Source organism: Theropithecus gelada, chromosome 13 (genome assembly GCF_003255815.1).
Source record: "Theropithecus gelada isolate Dixy chromosome 13, Tgel_1.0, whole genome shotgun sequence".
Taxonomy (NCBI): domain Eukaryota; kingdom Metazoa; phylum Chordata; class Mammalia; order Primates; family Cercopithecidae; genus Theropithecus; species Theropithecus gelada.
In genome coordinates, this window is record NC_037681.1 from 14,726,643 (window position 1) to 14,747,909 (window position 21,267).

The 21,267-nt window shown below is 40.9% G+C and overlaps 1 protein-coding gene across 4 annotated transcripts in view; it reads right to left on the reverse strand.

The window, feature by feature from the left end:
• The window catches only part of IL1R1 (interleukin 1 receptor type 1), a 106,740-nt gene that overhangs the window by 9,684 nt on the left and 75,789 nt on the right, over positions 1-21,267 (reverse strand). For 2 of the 4 annotated variants that reach the window (XM_025354437.1, XM_025354435.1), the window contains exons 2-7: positions 16,007-16,083; positions 12,241-12,307; positions 5,000-5,234; positions 4,704-4,893; positions 3,716-3,884; positions 1,637-1,702 (exon numbers count right to left, since the gene is read on the reverse strand). In XM_025354437.1, the coding sequence (XP_025210222.1) occupies positions 1,637-1,702; positions 3,716-3,884; positions 4,704-4,893; positions 5,000-5,234; positions 12,241-12,301 (721 nt within the window). In that variant the 5' untranslated portion in view covers positions 12,302-12,307; positions 16,007-16,083. Of the gene's footprint in view, positions 1-1,636; positions 1,703-3,715; positions 3,885-4,637; positions 4,894-4,999; positions 5,235-12,240; positions 12,308-13,793; positions 13,895-16,006; positions 16,084-21,267 lie in introns of those variants that run through there. The other 2 variants (XM_025354436.1, XM_025354438.1) reach the window with 2 other exon arrangements.

The following is a 21,267-nucleotide window of genomic DNA, read 5'->3' on the forward strand; positions in this document are numbered from 1 at the left end:
TCTATAGTATTTCACCATTAAGAATGTTAGTGACTATTGGCTTGCACTGATGTTATTTATTAAGTTAAGGAAGTATCTCTCAATTCTTATTTTTCTAAGTCATCTTAGGAGTAATGGTATGGGATCTTATTGCCTATTTAACACCCTTCAGGATAATCTTATGACAGGGTACTATATGCTTCTGATCCACTGTCAATACAATACATTAAAATAATTATTTCCTAATTTGAAGCTTTTTTTTTTTTTTTTTTAGATTGAGAGATCAATGCAGCCTAGGCATCAGAGCTCTCACTTACACACTTCTGGGGCAGGCACTTTCAACAGGGGCTGTGGCCAGCAGGGCAAAACCTGGTTCTTGGGGAAGAGGCAAGAAAACCTTAGATATTACATGGTTTGTGGTACTCCAAAGGGCCACAGTATATCAGCAGATATAAAAATAACTGTGGTATTGAAATTTGAAGACAGGAAAGAGAATTAGGTGGAGGAAGACTTTTTAGACTCTAAAGGGGAACAATCTAAAACAAAAAAGATGATTGAGAAACATTATTCTAGAGCCTATTGGCCCATATTTAATTTTGAGTTTTGACATTTTTGTTTCTATCTAAGAATGTCTTTCTACCACCTTCCACCATAAATAACAAGTACAGAACTGGCCAAGTACAGAATTCGCAGATCACAAACATGAACCTTCCAACCTCTGTATGGTTCTTGACTGCTGTCATGCGGTTACTGTTACAGAAGGCAATTCCAAGGCCAGCCTATTTTGGGTCCTCTGATACAAAGAATCACTTTTTCTCTCTGGATCAGTGGTTTCCAGTAGAACTTTCAGTGATGATGGAAATGTTCTATATTCGTGCTTATCTCTACAGTAGTCACTTGTCACATATGGCTGTTAAGCCCTTGAGATATGGCTAACGTGACAGATGAACTAATTTTTAATTTAACTAAATGAATCGACTGACTTAATTTAATTTTACACATCCGTAACCCCATGTGGCTAGTAACTACTGCACTCAACAGTGCAGAACTAGACGCTTGTGGAGTTCTTTCTTTATTCTTGAATAAAAAATGTTCACTAACTTGGAAAAGTACTTTTCTAGAATGACTACCATCTTTGGGGCCTGTAGTCTTACTCTTCTGACTCAAAGCTTGGATCTGGTCATAAGAAATCCAGTCCTGAAATTGTAACACTGCTGATGTCTATCGTACAATAATTAATTCTTCAGAAGTTCTCTAAGATGTCAAATATAATTTTTGTTTAATTCAGAGATAAGTAACACCTGCTCTATTGATTCACTATTACAGCAAACCCTAATTTTGTCATTAAATATTTTAACTCTGTACCAGTCAACAGCATTGCTGGTTCCTAGGCCTTTTAACCTTGGTGTCTGGTTGGTGTTTTCATGGTAGTAAGTGTCCACAGAAAAGTAGGGCTGGAGATATCAGACATGGCAAGATGTTTGCCATAGAGGCAAGAAATAGAAAAAAATTAAGATATAATTTGTGTCACTTTCCCTCTAATTATAGATATATGCAGTAAATGGCTTGGATTATATATAGTAAAGATACAATTTATCGTACTCTCACGTTTAAAAAAAAAACTGATTCCAACATATCCTGACTGGAGCCCACTTACCCAAGTCTACTTCTATTGTCTCATTAGCTGGGCTCACAATCACAGGCCTTGTGGGTTTGTTTTCCTCTGAAAGAAAAACATTCATAAGGTTTGTCAGTCTCTTATAGATCAGAATCTCAAGTGACGACAACACTTAGCAAAATACACTAAATTACTTCTGGCCAGATACTCCATCAAGTGTTCAAAGCACATATGCCAGGAGACAGGAGGCAGAAAGTGAAGGAAGAAAGCTGAGGCAGAGGTCACAGCACCCTGTGAACCCTGGGGCAGAGCTAGACCTTGTGAACCCATAGAGTGGGGTGCAACTGAAAAAACACACATCACCAGGTCCCTGGGTCCCCAGACAAGTGCCTCTCATAAGTGAAAGCACATCAGGAAAGGCAAGAGTAGTGGGAAGTTAGTTCCTTGAATTGGGTGTTACTGGCCAGCAGGGCTAATCAGTACTAGACCTGCTTGCATTTAATGACTGTGGTAATGACCCAGTAGTGAGAACTACAGGGTTATGGAATAATGCTATAATTTATTAAAATAGGCAAAAAGAAGTATCAAGGAGCCCCAGAAATTAATCTGACTTATTTATGAAAAGATTGGCTTCAGGGGTTGACCTGTGGCCATGAAGAAACTATGAGAAACTATAAAATTGAGTACTCGGTATTCCCCCAGTCAAAAAAAAAAAAGTGAACACCATGAAGGTAGGATATTCTCTCTTTTGTTCCCTAACATATACCTATAACAGTTCCTGAAACATAGTAAATGCTTAATAAATATTTTTGAATCCTTGAGTGAACAAAAAGCACTAAGCATCATTGGGGTGGGCCTTGGGAAGAAAACAAAATATTACCCCACCCGGAGTAGAGTATATTGTTTCTACAAATGGGATCAGAAAAGGGAACAGAGAGTATCTAAAACACACTCAACCTAGCTTAAATATTCCCCAGTGCCCAGTTCTTTCTCAGGTTCTACTTGCTGGTTTGGTTGCTATGTTTCAGGAAAGACAGACCACAGCTACCCAATGACAGGCTGCTAAAGACTCAAGAACATGGTTTGATACAAAGACCACTGAAAATCAGGATTCACTGATGCTTGTGAATGGCAAGGACCATGGCAAGGAATTAACTTTTGTTTAATAAAAATATTTTTAGGAAAATAAAGTATTATATAACTAGAAAAGTGAAGCCATTTATAGGGTGATCATATTCTGAGATTGCTTGGGATAGTCCCAATTTATACCTGTTGTCCCAGCATAACTACTAATAGATACCCCTCTAACCTACAAAAAAGTTCTGGTTGGAATAACACTTCTTATATTACATAAAGCTTACAACATCTCATTATTTACAAAAAGTTTGAGCATTCTGACTATCCCCTGGTAATTTGCGCATTTTGTTTAATTTTGTTGTGATATAGTTTTCAATATGAAACATGGTTAATGCAGAATTGAAAGACACAAGAAAATGAACAAGAACAATCACCGTACACCTATTAATTGCATAGCTGTTTTGCACCAAGCATTTCTTTGCACCAGGCACACGAGTTTGGTGGACCCCATATCTCTAATCTTCCCAATAATCTTGGGAGATTGCATCATCTTGTTACAGAAGAGGAAACAGGCTTAGAGAGGTTAACACCTAACACAGAACGAACAGGAGGTAGATGCTGGAAATGTGACTTATTCCAAAGCTCGTTAGTGTCCACACCCATGCTTGCTGCTAGACACTGAGACTCACTGAGATTCCCCAAGTGCAAGCTCTCAGAACATTCCCATATTCCAGCCAGAGGGAGCCCCAGAGCTTTCAGTAAGAACCATTTTTAGCCATGCCAAAGAACAACCCTCTTAGATCAGTTGGAAAACACAGCTCATAATGTCTCTATTTAATTAAAACTACATCTGAAGCAGGAATGGAAAACATTACATAGTGTTTAGTAACAAAAAAAACAAAACTAAAGCCATGTGACTTTTGTGGTATCACTGAGGTCGTCTTGGATTTTGTTTCTTCATGGACAATGAAAGTAATATTACAATCATAGTCTCTGGGCCTTCCCAGATCTAAACCTTCTAGGGCTGGAGCTATGACTCACCTAGAGTAATAAATTCTATTACCCGGGTAATAGGATATTGCTTGCCCAAGTATGTGTAGGATGCATGACAAGTATAGTTCCCTCTATGCTTTTCAGCCACATTCATCACGATGAGCCTATTTTTGACTCCACTAAAGTGTATATTGTCAAGAAGTAGAGGTTTGCAATCCTAGATAAAGGGAGAGAGAAGCATTGAAAACCAATAACCAATAACTTTCCCCAATCTACCAGCCAAAGGAACTCCATTTTTTTCACCTTAGCAAACGTTATATTTTTAGAAAGAGACTGGAAAACTTCCTTACATAGAGTAAGTTTTAATATTGGTTTTTTGGGAACAGTTAACTATATTCCTATGACATTAAGTTTTCAAGTCTATGAGACTTCATAGTACAAGAAGTGAATGCCAATTTATTTTGCAGGAAAAACATGTTTGAAAAAAAGTTAACACTATACAGTTTCTTAACAATACTGCACTTCATTTCTTCATTGATATTATTTATTTAGTATGTCTTACGCTCTACGAGAAGATTCCCCATTTGAGTTCCACCAGACTAGGCAGATTAAAGATACCACAACATGGGGTGTTACATGGAAAGCTAGTCGACTCACTTTTAATACAGTTATGGAAACTAGCAGGTTATTTGAAGACCATAGCTTTAATAAAACACACATAGTATATTTTATAATAAATAGTTATATCTTAAATACCTTAAGCTTATAATCAGCCTTCTCTTTAAATATCTATTTATAGTACTTTTCTCAATTACATCTTATTAAATTAAATAAAAACAATAGCAAGTAAGTTTCTAGTTAACCTTCAAATTAAGTGAATGCAGTCTTATTATTCTTTTTAGGTTCCCTATCAAGTGTCACCATTAAAGAGAAAACACTATGCAAAATAAAAAGGTACTTTGCAGATTCATTCTATTGTCCAGGGAACTATTTTATTTTCCGGAAAAGTGAAATGTCATATTTAAAATAAAATTACCTTATACCACTGTAATTTAGGTAACTCATTATTTTCGTCTTTAAAAAACTCCATATAAGGGCACACAAGTCCTCCATCTCCTGCAACGGGTAGTCTCTGCTTAAATATGGCTTCTGCATTATAACACAAGTTAGGCTCATTCTCCACAAATTTTGCAGTTATTTTAATTCTGAGGCAGTAAGATGAATTTCTAAAATAAAATAAAATAGGTAAGTTAAGCATTATTAAAAGTATTTCTGTCCTTAACAACTGCAGGAAACTAGAACACGTTTGTAACATACTAATTCCTCTCTCACCTTACCACACAGTAGTAATGTCCTGAATCTTCTACCTTAGCAGGAACAAACCAAAGTTTCTTTTTGTGCTGATGAATCCTGGAGGCTTGTTCTGTAGATATAGGTGTCTTGCTGTCATTTTTATACCATGTTATAGTGCCTTTGTATTCATTTGGGTTAAGAGGACAGGGACGAACATCAATTTCATTTGCAGATGACACTAAAATTATTTTTTCTTCACGTTCATTGCATTTATCTTTAAAAGGAAGAAGGGGGGAAGCAATTTATATAAAAAATCTGCCAGTGTCTCTTGATTTAATATCTACGAAGAAATACATCGATTATTAAATATATCAATTCACATTACATATAAAAGCTTCACAGCCTTGTGATAAGGGCATTATCCTGGGAGTCTGAGAAGCATATTCAAGTCCAGCTGTGTCACTTACTGCCTGTGTGCTATGCCTTTGGCAAGTTATTTAACCTCCTTCACCCACTTTTCACTCATCTAAAAAGTGGAGATAATGTAGGAGAGTCATGCCTTTCAGCACAAGATGGAGTAACAGAAACTGGATTTACCTTCTCACATGAACCACTAAAAAATGGACAAAATATATGAAACAACGGTATTCAAGACATTGAACATCAGAAAACAAAGGACAGAAATCCCAGAAAGATGGGGAAGAAAGGAGGTGAGCTCTACTGTTGTCCAAAATTACAGCCAGGCCATGACATTGCCGAGAAGAAACACAGGCAAAGCCCAGTGAGTTGAAGAGATGGAGCTGAGAACCTGGGTAGAAAAGTTTGCAGGGCAGAGTCCCCAAGTACCTAGAGCTGCATGATGACAGGGAGAAAGAGTCTCATGATAACTGAGAGTCTCCCCCAAGTTTTCAGCTGAGTATCTATCAGTCAGCGTAAGCATATAAGAAAATTACCCAAGGCCAGAGGGAGTATTGTCAAAAGAACTGGAGGGAGTAACACGCGGAGCACAGCCAATGCTGGAGACAGTGGCTGTTCCCAACAGCCGGAGTGGAAAGCCTCACGAATGACAAGGCATCAGGCGCAGTGCCCAGAAGGCTTCTGACTCAGGCATTAGGGACAATTAGGCCTAGAATAAACTTTTTCCTGATCCTAATAAAGCTTAAAAGCAAGACCCGAAAGGATTAAACCATTTCCAAGTAACAATCATGTGGCAGAACAAAGCTCAAGAACATTTTGGGGAATATGAAACTATCCAGCACCCAACATGGTAAAATCCACAATGTCTAACATTCAAAAAAATCATTAGGCATGCAAAGAAGCCGTAACATACAACCAATGATAAGGAGGAAAAAAATCGATCAGTCAAAACTGACCCAGAAATGACACAGACAATAGGCTTAATAAATTTAAAAATTAAAAGTTTATTACTATTGTATTCCATTTAATTCAAGATGCTACAGGAAAGATCAAACATGATTAGTGAAGACATGAAAGAGATTTTTAAAAACTTTTAGAGATGAAAACAATAATGTTGAGTTACAAAAAAACAATGGATGGGATTAAAGGCAGATTTGACATTGCAGGGAAAAAAAAGATGAGTGAACTTGAAGACACAGCATTAGAAATTATCCAAAGTTAAGCACAGAGAAGAAAATAACAGAATAAAATGGGCAGGGAATTATTTTACTTAGGACAACTTCAATACATGTAATATGAATTGCCAAAGAAGAAAAATGTGGAAAACAGAAAACATATTTGAAGTTTTCCGAGATATGACAAAACTGATGTATACATAGGTTCCCAAATCACAATGAACCCAAGCAAAAGAAACATAAAGCAAACTACAAACATATAATAATCAAATTGTTTAAAACCAGTGACAAAGATAAAATCTTTTATGTAGCCAGGGAGAAATGACACAATTATTGCAGAGGACAAAGACAAAAAATGATGTAGCCTTCTTTCCAAAAACAATACAAGCCAGAAGAGAGTAAAACAATATTGTTAAAGTGCTGAAAGAAAAAGTCTACCTAGAATTCCATATCCAGTGAAAATATATTTAAAATTTAGGAAAAAATATTGACTTTTTCAGATTTGCCAAAGCTGTAAAATGTCATCACCAGTAGGCCTGCATTACAAGAAATATGTAAGTCCTTCAAAAAAGACAATATTCTAAGATGAAAATGAATCTACACAAAAGAATGAATAGCAACAAAAATGGGTAATTATAAGACCATCTTCCTTATTATTTAAATCTCTTTAAAGAAAACTGAGTGTTTAAATAAAAAATAACAAAATGCTATGAAGTTTATAACAAATAAAGAAGTAACACGTATGGAAAGAATAGGGCAAAGTTCAAGAAAGGAGAAATGGGAATATACTGTCTTAACTTTGTATACTATATGTGAAACTGTATAGTGTCACTTGAAGGCAGACAGAGATAACTTAGATATGGCTATTTAAGCCCCAGAGCAGTCATTAAAAAACACATACACAACAAACAGTTATGACTAAAAAGCCAAAAAGCGAAATAAAATGAATCCTAAAAATGCCAATTAATCTAAAAGGCAGCAAAAAGAGAGACAAAAATAACAGAATTGATGGGACTAATAGAAAAACAAATAGCAAGAACCCAGAACTAAGCCCTAATATATGAATAATCACACTAAAATTTCAAATAGTCTAAACACTCTCATTGAAAGGCAGAAATGATCAGATGGGCTAAAGAAAGGCCCAACTATGTGGTGCCTAACATAAACACATACACCTACATACACAGATTTTATAAATAAAGGTAAAAATGGATTAAAAAGAAAAGAAAAATATTTGCCATGCTAACACTCATGAAAAGAAAGTTTGATTAATTAGCTAGGGTTAACCATTTCACAATTGTATACATATACCAAAACATCACATTGTACATTGTAAATATATACAATTTTGTCAACTATACCTTAATAAAAATTAAAGCTTGAGTGACTATTATTATCAAAGTAGATTTTACAGTAAAAAAATTACAAGCAAAAAAGGGGCATTTCATAAAAATAAAGAAGTCGGCCGGGCGTGGTGGCTTATGCCTGTAATCCCAGCACTTTGGGAGGCTGAGGCAGGTGAATCATCTGAGGTCAGGAGTTTGAGATCAGCCTGGCCAATATGGTGAAACTCTGTCTCTACTAAAATACAAAAAAATTAGCCAGGTGTGGTGGTGAGCACCTGTAATCCTAGCTGCTTGGGAGGCTGAGGCACAAGAATCACTTGAACCCAGGAGGTAGAGGTTGCTGTGAGCTGAGATCGTGCCACTGCACTCCAGCCTGGGCGACACAGTGAGACTTTGTCTCAAAAATGAATAACTAAATAAATAAATTTTTAAAAAGTAAAGAAGTCATTAATCAACAGGAACACAATAATACCAAATGTTTAGGTAGCTGCTAACAGTGCTTCAAAATACATGAAGCCAAAACTGATAGAACTGCAAGAACTACAGAAACTAGTTCTGCAAGAAACTAGAGAAACCCCACTCACAAGGACTGATAGAACAAGCAGTAAAATTAAACAGACAATGAGTAACAACATAGAAGATTTGAACAACACTATCAACCAATTTGACATAATTGATATTTGCAGAAAATTCCAATCAACAACAGTAGAACATTACACTCTTTTATAAGTGCACACATAAAACTGAGCAAATTTTCCATATTCTTCCCCATAACCCAAGACTCAGTAAATTTAAAAGGATTCAAATTAAACAAAACTTATTCTCTGGTGACAGTGGAATTAGATTAGAAATCAATAACAGAAAGATATCTAAAGAATCCCCATATATTTGAAAACTAACATACTCCAAGTAACTCATGAGTCAAAGAAATCAAAAAGAATATAAAGTATTTTATCTGAATGATAAGGAAAACATAACATATCAAAACTTGTGGCATTCAATGAAAGCAGTACTTAGGGGGAAATTGCTAGCATTAAATCCTATATATTTTTTAAAAATCTCAAATTGATGACTTGAGCTTCTACCTTAAGAAACTAGAAAAACAACAAAGTAATTCCAAAGTAAGCAGCAAGCAGAGATTTTACGCCTGGGTCTTCATTTATGGAGCTGACTGAGTGACAAAACAGAGACTAATACCATTGAAAGATTTGTATTACTTAGTGGTTTGGACAGAAGGGGTATGCCATACCACGCAAAACCACAGAGAGAATCACCAGATTGGGTTAGGAGGCAGAAGCAGAAACAAAAAGAAAGCCTAGGCCAGAGTCTTTACTGGGGTTCCCATAGGAAAGGCAAGGCAAGACAGCATAAACAGCTTCAGATTGGGCCGTTTGAACCATTTTTGCAGGCTTTGGGCATAGAGGCTATCCCTAGTTCTCTGGTACCTGGCCCTGTGTTGATTGAGGCTGGGGTAATATTGGTTTGGGTGTGTGAGAGTTGGATAAGGAGGCGAGTGGGGTACAGTCTTGGGTCAGGCAGTCTCACATGAAGGGCAAGCTGTGAGCTATCCACAACACACCTAGGAACTGCTTAGCCCTTGGTGGGGCAGTCTCTCCCTAGATATGAAACACCTTCCAGAATGTCAAAATATGGTAAGACACAGAAAATAAAAAAGATAATTAATATAGCAGAAGAAGTAAGAAGAAAATAGTAATATAGATCAGAGAGGAAATCAATGAAATAGAAAACAGAAGAACAATGAAGAAAAATCAAAGATACCAAAAGCCAGTTCTTTCATAAAAACAATAAAATTGATAAATCTTTAGCTAGACTAATCAGGAAAAAAAAGAGATGACATCTCTTTTTTAAATAATTTGTAAAGGGTCATGAGGGAATATTATAAACAATGTTATGCCAATAAATGTAATAACATAAATGAAATGAGCAAATTGTCCAGACTACTAAAGCTCCCTCAAGAAGAAGTACATAGCCTGAATTGCCCTATATCTATTAATACTATCTTCTATTCAAAGAAATTGTATTTGCAGGATTTCCAATATGGTGGGGGGGGGGCAGTCTCATAAATCATTCCTCCAAAAAAGCAACAAAAAGACTGGCAAAAAATTTCAAAAATCAAAGGCTTGCAATAACCAGAAGAGCATTTATTAGAAAATAAGGAAACAAACAGAAACACGCCAAATCACAGATCAGCAAGGTTTGTAGCTTTATAACTTAAATGACTCCCATCCTACTCTTCCCAGCTCTACAACAGCCATGAATAGCAGGAGCTTTGCAGACACAAAGGCTTTGAAAACCAGCAGGCTTGCAAGAACAGAGAGGGTTTGGAGCACCTCAAAAAGTCCCATTTCCAGAGCATTGCCACTCTTTGACTTGACCAGTAGGTCCTCAAAGTCACATTCATAGGGTGGCGTTGTTATTGACCTCACCAAGAGCTCCACAGAAAAAGCACTAGCCCCAAGGTGTTTGCTGGAAAAACTCAGTGTTAATTGCTTTTTACAACTACCAAAAGCTGCAATACCAGAGCCATAACCTCCAGAGGGCCTTGAAAAGCTCTGACACATTCCTGGGGAACCTAGAAGGGTGCCCATGTATGCAGGGCTGTGTGCATGCCCAGGAAATTGCATAGAAGGCACCAGACTCTCATTTCTGGATGACTCTGAGGTCATACACAAGCAGGAAGTGAAGGCTAAGGCAGAGTTGTAAACAGCCTTAATGTTGAAGGCATGCTCCAACACACATGGAGCCCCTCAGCAAAGGGAAGAAAACTTACTGGACCAAGGAATTTAAGTCAATCTCTGGCTCAGTCCTTAAAGTTCTTACCTTTCCTAACTACACTCCATGATCCCATTCAGTCTCATGGTTCTCATACCAGCCGCTTGCTGAGGTCTCCAATTTTATATATTCAACCCAGACCTTTCCCTCAGGCTGTAGACTGCCTAGTCAAAGCCACCATTTAAACATCTAACGGACAGCTAAACTTAACACATCCAGTCTGAAAACCTGATCTTCCCTATCCCATCAATGGCAATTTCACCTTGTGTTTGCTAAGGCCAAAATTTCCTAAGATAATTCTTGATTCTTCTGTTTCCCTCACACCTCACATATGACCCAACTCCAAATCCCTCTTGGTTCTGTTTCCAAAATATTTCAAAATTTGTCTGCTTCACACTTCTCCTTGCTATGCTTTGACAAGCCATCAACATTTCTTGCCTAGATAAAGCCATCATCATGGCTTCCCTCTTAACTGGCTTCTCTGTTTCTCTCTTTGGCTCCCTCGGTTCTATTCTCAAAACAGGAATCAAAACACAAGTCAGATCACCTCTCTGGTTTTGAACAAAGAACCTGCAGTTTTCCCATCTCAGCCAGACTACAAGCCAAGACCCTAAGAAAGGGTGCAACATTCTATATAATCAACCCTCTGCCATCTTGCCATTACCCAGATAGCCTGGCCCCTTATGACTTCCCTCATCTCTCACTATGCTCCAGCCTCGCTGATATTTTTATTCTGAAAGCACGCCAAATACTCTTGGCCTCTGGGCCTTTGCACATGCTGCCTGGAATATTTCCACACCCCAATCTGATATCCAAATAGCTCTCTTTTCCCCTTCCTTAAGGTCAACTCAAAAGTCAACTTCTCAGGGAGGTTTTTTCCGGCCACATTCAAAAAATTAACCTTCTGCCCACTCTAATGACAAAACCTTATACTCCTTTTTCCTGCTTTTTTCCTCCCTATACTTGCCATCATATGACACAATATATATCTACTTATCTGTTATCTGTCTCTTCTACAAGAATATAAACCCTATGCAGGCAGGTATTTCTGTCTGCACTATTCCCTGCTGTATCCCCAGTAGCTAGCACCTGGCACACAGAGAACAGATTAGAGAAAATGAAGAAATGGAAAGAAGAAGAAAAAGAACTGTATCTTGATGACTTCCAGCTGTGCGTTCATAAAGACTATACATAATATCTCCTCCAAATGAAAGTCAGAATTTCCTGTATCACACTTTCAACCAGCAGTCAAGTAGAAAGAGGCCTGGACCTAGATGGGAGACCTAGATTTTAGCTTTTGTTCCAAAACTAGCCACATGACCTTGGGCTCTTAACCTCACTGGGCCTCAGTTTCCCACTCTCTATGTGAGAGAATGAGAGGAAGATGCTGAAAGGAACTTCCAGCGATACAGGTCTATGACCAGGAGGCTCTGTGCCCAGGGATTCAACAGAAATGAGTATGAGAAATGACTGTTAGGGAAGGCACTTCATGTATTCTAAATAACAGATTTTCTTAGCAGACAAGAACACAAAGAAATAATTAACTTACCAGCCTCCAGAAAAGAAATCAGTAGAGCAATGAAACAAATAAGTCGGAGTAACACTTTCATATTCTCCTGGAGAAATGGAGGAATGGAAGAAAGACAAAAGCAAAAATGTTACTTTTCCAGCAAATCTCTAAAACTAAATATACCGACACCATCCCTGTCCCCACCCTCACCGCCAAGACAAACTGATGAATTGGTTTTTCTACATCATGAATGTTATCATGTTTGACTTTTGGTTAAAAAATGGGATGGGGAACGAAAAGGGATAAAGAGTTTTCACAAAATTGAGAACAAACTCAACAACTTAAGATTTTAAACATTTCTACCTTCTGTCCCATTATACATTTCCAGTCTTACATCCCATTTAAATTTCCCCAAATCTAGTTTACATCCAAAGTCAGCTATGCACTCGCCCCTAAACCAGTTCGCCTCCATTTGTGTGAGGATTTGTTCCCCACTTATGTCCCCTGCCGTCAGGACCCATTTGCAAAAATCAACCCACACTTTTGGCCAGTTCAAAGGTCATGCCTTCATTTTATATTGCAAGATACTGAATTGCTTGTACAATAGGATATAGCTACATAGAAATTCACCCAAAAAACCTAAAAGAAATGATAACAACAATTAAAATTGGGTTGGGTGGGTTTCCCCTTGTCGGGGCTTTCTATACTTTCTAAAATATCTACAATGAACTTTGTATGAAAAAAAGAGGAAAGGACAAAAGAGAAAAAAACTCTTATCCCCTCTGCTCAACCTTAGGAGCAATGTCTAGAGTAGACCATGTAATTCTGTGCTTTGAAAACATCTGCCTCTTAATTTTTACGGGAGATTAAATTTGCCTATATTCTTATCTGTAGCTATAAGTAAGTAAATAAATATGAAAACACAAAATATTTTAACACAACACTCATTCAGATTCTAATGACATGCAGTCATTTAAATATTAGCTGGAAAATGTCCTATTTAAGAAGATGTATTGTGGCCGGGCATGGTGGCTAAGCTCTGTAATCCCAGTACTTTGGGAGCCCAAGGCAGGCAGATCACTTGAGGCCAGGACTTCAAGACAAGCCTGGCCAACATGGTGAAACTCCATCTCTACCAAAAGTACAAAAATTAGCTCGGTGTGGTGGTGCATGCCTGTAATTCCAGCCACTTGGGAGGCTGAGGTAGGAGAATTGCTTGAACCCAGGAGGCGGGGGTTGCAGTGAGCCAAGATCATGCCACTGCACTCCAGCCTGGGTGCCAGAGCGAGACTCCATCTCAAAAAAAAAAAAGAAGGTGTATAGGTATTTTTTTAAGTTACAACATGCTTTTTAAAACAAATACAGGGGAAAAAAAAAAAAAAGATTATCTAACCATGCGAGATATACCCATTCATATTCTCTTCACTTTACCCTCAGTATCAGGATGATGATCCCTAAGCCTGGTTCAAGCCTTGAAACCTACCTCAGAGCAGCAAAACTGCATTCCTTCAATATCTTTTAACTCTGACCCTTTATTTACATTGCTGGTTTCCCAAAATAGTCTAGAATACGAGTATTATTACCATATTTACCTTTAAACTATTTTCGGATGACTAAATAAGATAGAAGCCTTTGAAGCCCTGCAGCCTGGTCTATGAGCTCTTTCTGTGACTGCATGAAGTGTGTTTTAAGTCTTTATGATAGAGAGGAAGGAAAGAAGGGCTAAAATGTTTCCCAATCACCAGTTCCAGGCCAACCAGCTATTTGCATTGGTTTATCAACAACAAAATAAGGGCATTGCAAAATCAGCTGAACACTGCCAGCTGTCGGTTCATTTAGTTACAAGATCTGGTTTGTCTGATCATTAGGCAAGGGAGAAGAAAAAGAAGGCGTGTGACTGAACTTTATGGAGTGTATCATGAGATAATAATTCCAAATTAATTGTGGACAATGTTTAATCACAGGTCCGAGGTGGGTGACCTGTACCACAAGGCAGGGTGATATTGGACGCGACTCTCCCTGGGCCCCAGTGTGCTCATTTGCACAAGGGGTAATGAACCAGCTGAAGTTGGACCTCATCCTCCTCTAATAGACGATAAAAGGACAAAGGGCCATGACCCCTGGGTCCAAGTTTACTTCTGCCCCAGAGCTGCTCTGGCAAACAGTCAGGGGGGGTGGGAGTGGCCCTGTCCTCTCAGGAGCAGGCTTGTGGGATCCATGTTGATCCCCAGGACCTTGGGGCAAGGAGTCAGCACTGAGCTTGGGAATGGGCGTTAAGGGTCACATGACCAAAGGGAATGAGGACATCAGAAGGGAAGGAGATGAGGGTTGTACCTAGATTAACCCACACACTCCCAACAAAAATCAACGCAAACCCCATTATGCCCCTGAATAACAGAAATTCCAAGGCAGGGCCAGGCTGACTGGCCTCCATAGTGCTCACAGATGAATGGCCATACAAGTCAGAAGTCCCTCAACATAGATGGCACATTGAGTAAAAGCTCAGCCTCCATGCCCCAGTTCCCCCTTTTGACAAGCAATGCAGTGACAGCATGTCACTGATGGCGCTATGTGGGTGAAATCAATGGCCACGTGCAAAGAGCTTAGAACAGTGCCTGGCAAATGGTCACTCCCAAATCTTAGCTATTGGAAATCGGCCCATGCTCTGATGACAAATAACAGTTTTGATAGAACATTTTCAGTTAACCATTCATGTCTTTATTCACTTACTGCTGCATTCAACAATCATACATCAAATATCTATTTGGCTCTGGGAACAAAAATAGGAACAAGAGTCCCACGGCCTGGCTCCAGGAGCTCAGCAGTCATAGGAAATATGGACACAGAGTTAGACAGTGATGTGGGGGTGTCTACCAGAAAAGCCATGCCCAGGGCAGAAGGGGAGACAGAGGCTAAGTCAGCCTGGAGGAGGCAGAGGGGAGGGTCCAACAACATCATGTTCTGGAGCATAAACCAGAGGTGGGTTCTGAGGGGGAGGCTGAGAAGCCCCAGGTTCCCACAACATGCGGAGGTTTGATGAGGAACTGGGACTGTCATTTGCAGGTGGCAGAGAAGCGTGTACAGGTTTTAAGCCATGGGCCAATGTATGTTAGATCTCCATTTTTTGCAGACATTTTGGCACCTGTGTGGAGACAGGGGAGCCAGGGAGAGCAGGCCACCACAGAGGTTCATGGGAGAGAGGATGAGGGCTGGGCCAGCTGCAGTGACAGACAGGCAGGCGGGGGCATATTTGAGAACGCCCGGGGCCAAAGGGGAGAATCAGGGATGGACCGGGCCAGACTCACTGAGGTCGGGGCAGGGAGGGCAAGGGCCAGTTTGGGGGGCAGGTTTAGGTACCCACAGATAGCTCAGAAAAGATGCTCAGAGGGTGTCACCCACAGCATCATAGACCCAGGTCTCCTGGGACAAGGTGAGCAGTACTGACTCAAGCAGAAAGCAAGAATCTGAACATGCAGTGACAGTGGAGTGAAAATGGACAGCAAGGCCTGGAAGGGGCTGAAATTGGGAGAGCTTGGACACAGCACTGGAACCCACCATTTTACTGTAGCACAGCCAAGGTGACCTGGGAAAGCGGACAGGCATTGACTCTTACTGGGGCTGAAGCCTCTTTCCAAAATTTAATAAAACCATCAAGCTGCCCCAAAGAGTAATGTGTCAACAGAAATAAAATATTTTTGCATACAATGGGAGATAGTCCAGGGCCCCTGGATCTGAGCGTGGAGGAGTTCAGCTATTTGTGAGAAAACGCCGTCCTTGGGACCCTGGGGTGACACAGCCCTGTTACCTTGGAGAAGGCCTTGTCTTTTACCAAGGGGTCCAGCTTCTCAGGAGGGAGTCACCATCTTCAGAGGGTGCGTCTACCTGGGGAAGGAAAAACACATGAGTGAAGTGTGAATGAAGAGGTCCAAAGGCACCAATTGCTGTGAGGATCTCAAGAGGTGTGTATTAGTCCATTTTCACACTGCTATAAAGAAGCCTGAGACTGGGTAATTTATAAAGGAAAGAGGATTTAATTTACTCACAGTTCCACATGGCTGGGGAAGCCTCAGGAAACTTACAATCATGGTGGAAGTGGAAGCAGGCACATCTTACATGGCAGCAGGAGAGAGAGCAACGGGGGAAATGCCATACACTTTAAAACCATCAGATCTCATGAGAATTCACTCACTATCATGAGAACAGCATAGAGGAAACAGCCCCCATGATCTAATCACCTCCCACCAGGTCCCTCCTGGACATGTGGGGATTATAATTTGAGATGAGATCTGGGTGGAGATACAGAGCTAAACCATATCAAGGTGTCAGAAAGGTCATGACATTTAAATGATCATGAAATGATCATGAAAATGAGTCCAATGTTTAACAAGTGTATGTTCCATAATCCTTGGGGACAAGATACTTTCAGGAAATCAAATCACAGGGAGAAAAGAATACCAAGAGCTTGACAACCACAAGCTATTTTGATTAAACACAGGGAAGAAAGCAGTGCAGAGCAGACCCTCCCGACTCCCACACCCATGAGGAAGCCCATCCTACACATCTTGCACGTCTGTCATAAGAGCTCAATAAATACTTGTAGAAGAAAGGAAGGAGGGAGAGAGGGAAGGAGGGAAGGAATCCACCTACCTACCTACCCACCCACCATTTTTGCATGAGACACACGGGGATGAAAACCCAGCCTAGAATCAAAGAAGAGAAAGGATGGAATAAGGGTACTGGATGTGGGTCAGAGAATAGGATTGCAAGGGGAACCGTCACTGGGGTCTGGAGATGGCCAGAATCATATAAGAGAGGGTAGAATCCTACATAAGGAGTTAGATAAAGAGTTCACACCCAGATGGTTGTCGAAAGAGTTGAGGGGTGGGGATGACCCCAAGGAGAGGGAACTACAGGAATAGGACTACAAACTAAGAAATGTTACTGCCACAAGGCATACTAGGTAAAGAAACCTCCCTTATTCAGAACTAGTTAATCAAAGTCCATTGTAATTTTTTAAAAATGACTTATAGTAACATTCAAAACGTATCTTTAGAAAATACCAGTAAAAATAAAAAGTCACAGATGTGTGTATGCCACTGTGTTATTTTTCAGATTGAATTTTCCACATAAAATAAAACAAGAAAGAGAAAAGGATTAACTTACTGAATACATTAATAAGCCACAGCATACGGTTCCCCCTGTTTAGCCTTCAAGCAAGGATGCCTGTGTTATGTGTGAAACCCCCGGACTGGCTAACATCCTCTCCATAGCAACTTCCAAGAACGACAGCGGGGAGTGCTCAGATGCTGATGTCCAGACCCAGGGAGTCAGCCAGATCCTAGGGTGACCCGAGGCCTAGGCTGGTCATCCCCACTTCCGGAGGCCTTGTCCATTCACTGCAGCACACCACGGCTTTATGTGACAATCACATCCAAAAGCTTGCGATTGTGACGATCTTCCCGAATACGGCCCCCATGGCTGTTTGGTGATCATGACGTATTTGGAAACACTGGCGTATCACAACATGACTACAGCAGCACGTGCAACACACACAAAAAGTTATTTGTTGATTAAAGATAAAATGAAAATGCATATTTGTGGCATAAAGTAATTTCCCACTAGTCCCAGAAGGAGAAACTGTAATGTGAAACAAATTACAAAAGTAGAAATTAAGTACAAGAATTAACAATGAACATATTGGCCCCCAACAGAAGCCCCCCTTCCAGGAAATACTGACTTCATCCAACAACGCCTTCCTGTCCCTCTGCAAGGAATTTCATACCCAGGGCACGCACGGGAAAAGTGGCAGCTGGGGAGAGAGGGGCTGTCACAGGAACCCAGGTTTCTTCCTCAAGGCCTAGGCCTAGTGCAGGGGAAGGAGGCATTTTTCCTGCTCTGTAGCCACAGTGCATTTATTAAACAGCTGCTTTTTCTTGAGGAATTTCCCACAATGTTGAGGAATTCCATTCTTATTCAGAGGAATTCCCCCACATTGTGAGCCCTGCCTTCTAGGATAGAAGCTCGGCACAGGCAAGATGGCACACAGCAGAAGCACCCCCGATCGTATCAGAATCTCCTGGAGGTCCACTTCTGGGAACAGCGGCAGCAGAGGTGCCCAGAGCTGGGGGAAGCTCATACTGGCACCTGGCATTCCATGTCTGTCCAAACACAGGCTGCGCTGTCCTCACCAGGAGACCTGCACACAGCAGTCCCACCGCGCGGCTCCTGCTGTGTCGAGCTACGTTAATCTCCATTCCTCTGTCTCCAGCCTTTCCTATTGGGAGGGGCCCTGAGCATGTATACGCCAAAGTCTACCTGTGTCTATCCCGCTCTGTACAGCCCTGGCCAGTCTATGAACCAGGCAGTAGAGTCCACGGGAATGACCACATAGGCCCTGGAATTAGGGCCCAGGGTGTTTGGGGAGGGAATTCAGGGGTCCCAGGTACATGAGGGACATGATTAAGAACAGGGGTGCTGGTGGATTAGGATTAGGCCAAGTGGGCACATCCTCTTGACCTTCCACACTTCTTGCCATGCTGAGGGATGTGTCTGTCCAAGCTGCAAGAGCAGAGCCCTCCAAGGCACAGGGCCAAACCTCTACAGAGGCCCAAGAGGAGAGAAGAGACAGCAGTAGGTGACTCCTCCTTCTTCCAGGGACCTGACATAGCCAAGCCCCAAATCTGAGATTTACAAGAAAATCCTCACTGCACTTTCTACATTTCCACCTGATAGCAACACACTCTTCTACCTTCCCATGCAGTGATGAGTAAATGCATTTACAGCATCATTTAATACAGCCTCTCATCCCTAATATTAACCAATATGTGCATATGTGTAGATCTGATGTAATGGAGAAATACTCAGAAAATTAGGCTCCAACTTACTTGCCATAACTGAGAAGTGGCCATGGATGAGTCCTGAAAAAACAAGAGCTAAAGCAGGTTCTTTAGCTCATCAAATGTCAGAGCCCATGTGTTCTACTGAAAATCGGTGGAAACTTGTACGGGGAATGTGTTACAGTACTGAAACCAAGCCCATAATTATGATGTTCTCCTGTTACCCTTTGTTTGTTTGTTTTTGTTGAGACAGGGTCTTGCTCTGTTGCCCAGGCTGGAGTGCAGTGGTGTGATGACAGCTCACTGCAGCCTTGACCTCCTGTGTTATTCCTTTGTTATAAGAATTCAGACAGTCCTTAAAAAGTCCTCATCATTGTTAAAAACAAAAATGTCAGTTTGAAAGAGAAGATAAAAGGAACTTACAAAGCCATAGAACCACACACTTATGGAAAAGACAGTATTTCCTGGAAGGGGGGCTTCTGTTGGGGGCCAATATGTTCATTGTTGATTTAGACATCCATACTTACCCAAGCCCTGGTTTAGAATCCACAAATTCCCAGGGAGAAGCTACAGACAGCCGGAGAGCCTGAAGTCTATCTCCCTAGGTTACTAATTTCACCCATAGATTTTCTCGGGGGAGTTATTTTTCTATTAGAGCAAACATGGCTATATTATGAAGCAGAAAGAAAAATCTCCACGATCTAAGATAAAACATGAGGCTTCAAAGAGGCATCACTTACAGTGAGCTGCTTTGGAGGGCTAGGTTGAACCTTTGCTTTTTATTTCCCAGAAGGAATCCCTGGGAGGTAAAATCCGAGAGGCACTGTCCTAAGTAAATGTTCATAACAATCTCTATGCAATTCTGATGAGAAATGGAAGCATCAGGGCCCCACACACTCACACCTCTAATTAGAGTAACCAATAGGGGTAAAGTAACCTACCCCTAATGATCACAGAGCCCACCCAGGAACTTCCATACCCAAGCTAGAGCAGGAAAGTGTGGAAGTAACCACGGAGCATGCTGGGGACCACTGTGTTATGTTCCAAACGTGACACAATGGTTTCCACACTGTGGAGATTAGTCACCCTCACGCTATCACATGCACACAACCCAAAAACCCAACTGTGTGTTCAATGTGGTCACCTCTGCTTTTCCCCCAGAGAAACAGCTCTACCAAACTATGAGCAAACACTCCCACGGCAGGGAAACAGAAGCTCACTCACCCTCTCAGAAAGCCCAGGAAACACCAAGCCTGGCAACATTCCTATCACTACAGGAATTCTAAAGCCTCGCTCATAGTTATCAATGGCTTATTTACCCATATAAATGGGAGAAGGAAAGTTTTATTTTTCATTGAGGATGCACAAGGATATGAAGACAAAGTAAAAATTTCCCAAGAGGTTTCAGGTGTTGCTATGAAATCTCAATTATTCAGCTAATACAAGGCGAAAAGCCACAAGATTGGTGGTTTCAACTAAGGCATGTGGATTTTAAGGGCAAAAGGGGCAATGAGACACAGTGAGACAGGATCACTGTCACCAGATGCCACAGATGGGGATGGACCTACCCCAAGCCTCCTGACCACTAGGTTCTAGGTTGAAGTCTGACTTTTCCACCTCACCCCTACAAACCTCCTAGGGCTCCTGGACAACAGAACCAGAATCCAGACACAGGGATGGGCCTTGTCTCCTGTCCCTTGTCCCCTTTCTAAATGCCCTGCCTTGGGTTTCCCAGCCTCCCCTGTACCTCCAACACACCTCCTCTCCAGCCACCAGGGGCTACGATGCCAAGGCCACTGCTGCACTGGACTTGTCAAAAAGTTGACTCAGAACCAGAGACCTTTCTCCCTGGAGCCCTGCCTCCCAGGCAGGCAAGAACAGCTGTTTCTCAGATTGGGATCCACAGACAGTTGTAGAGGACTAAGCCTTCGCTACAAGAAGTGTTACATTGTTTTCACTTCTATAATTTTTTTATTGGGGTAAATATTTTTCACCATATTGCACATGGTGAAACACACAAAACTTAAGTGAACAGTTCCATAAATTGCCACAACTGAGTGTACCAGGAATACTTCATCAGGATGTAGACCTGCTACCCCTCAAAGTTCCCTTGTGGCCGTTCGCCCCCACGTACAAAGCACCAACATTTCTGATTTCTAATTTGACCTCTACGATCCTATAGCAAGTAACGGAAGTGCATTCCTGATGGCTGACTTAGACATGTCCGGTG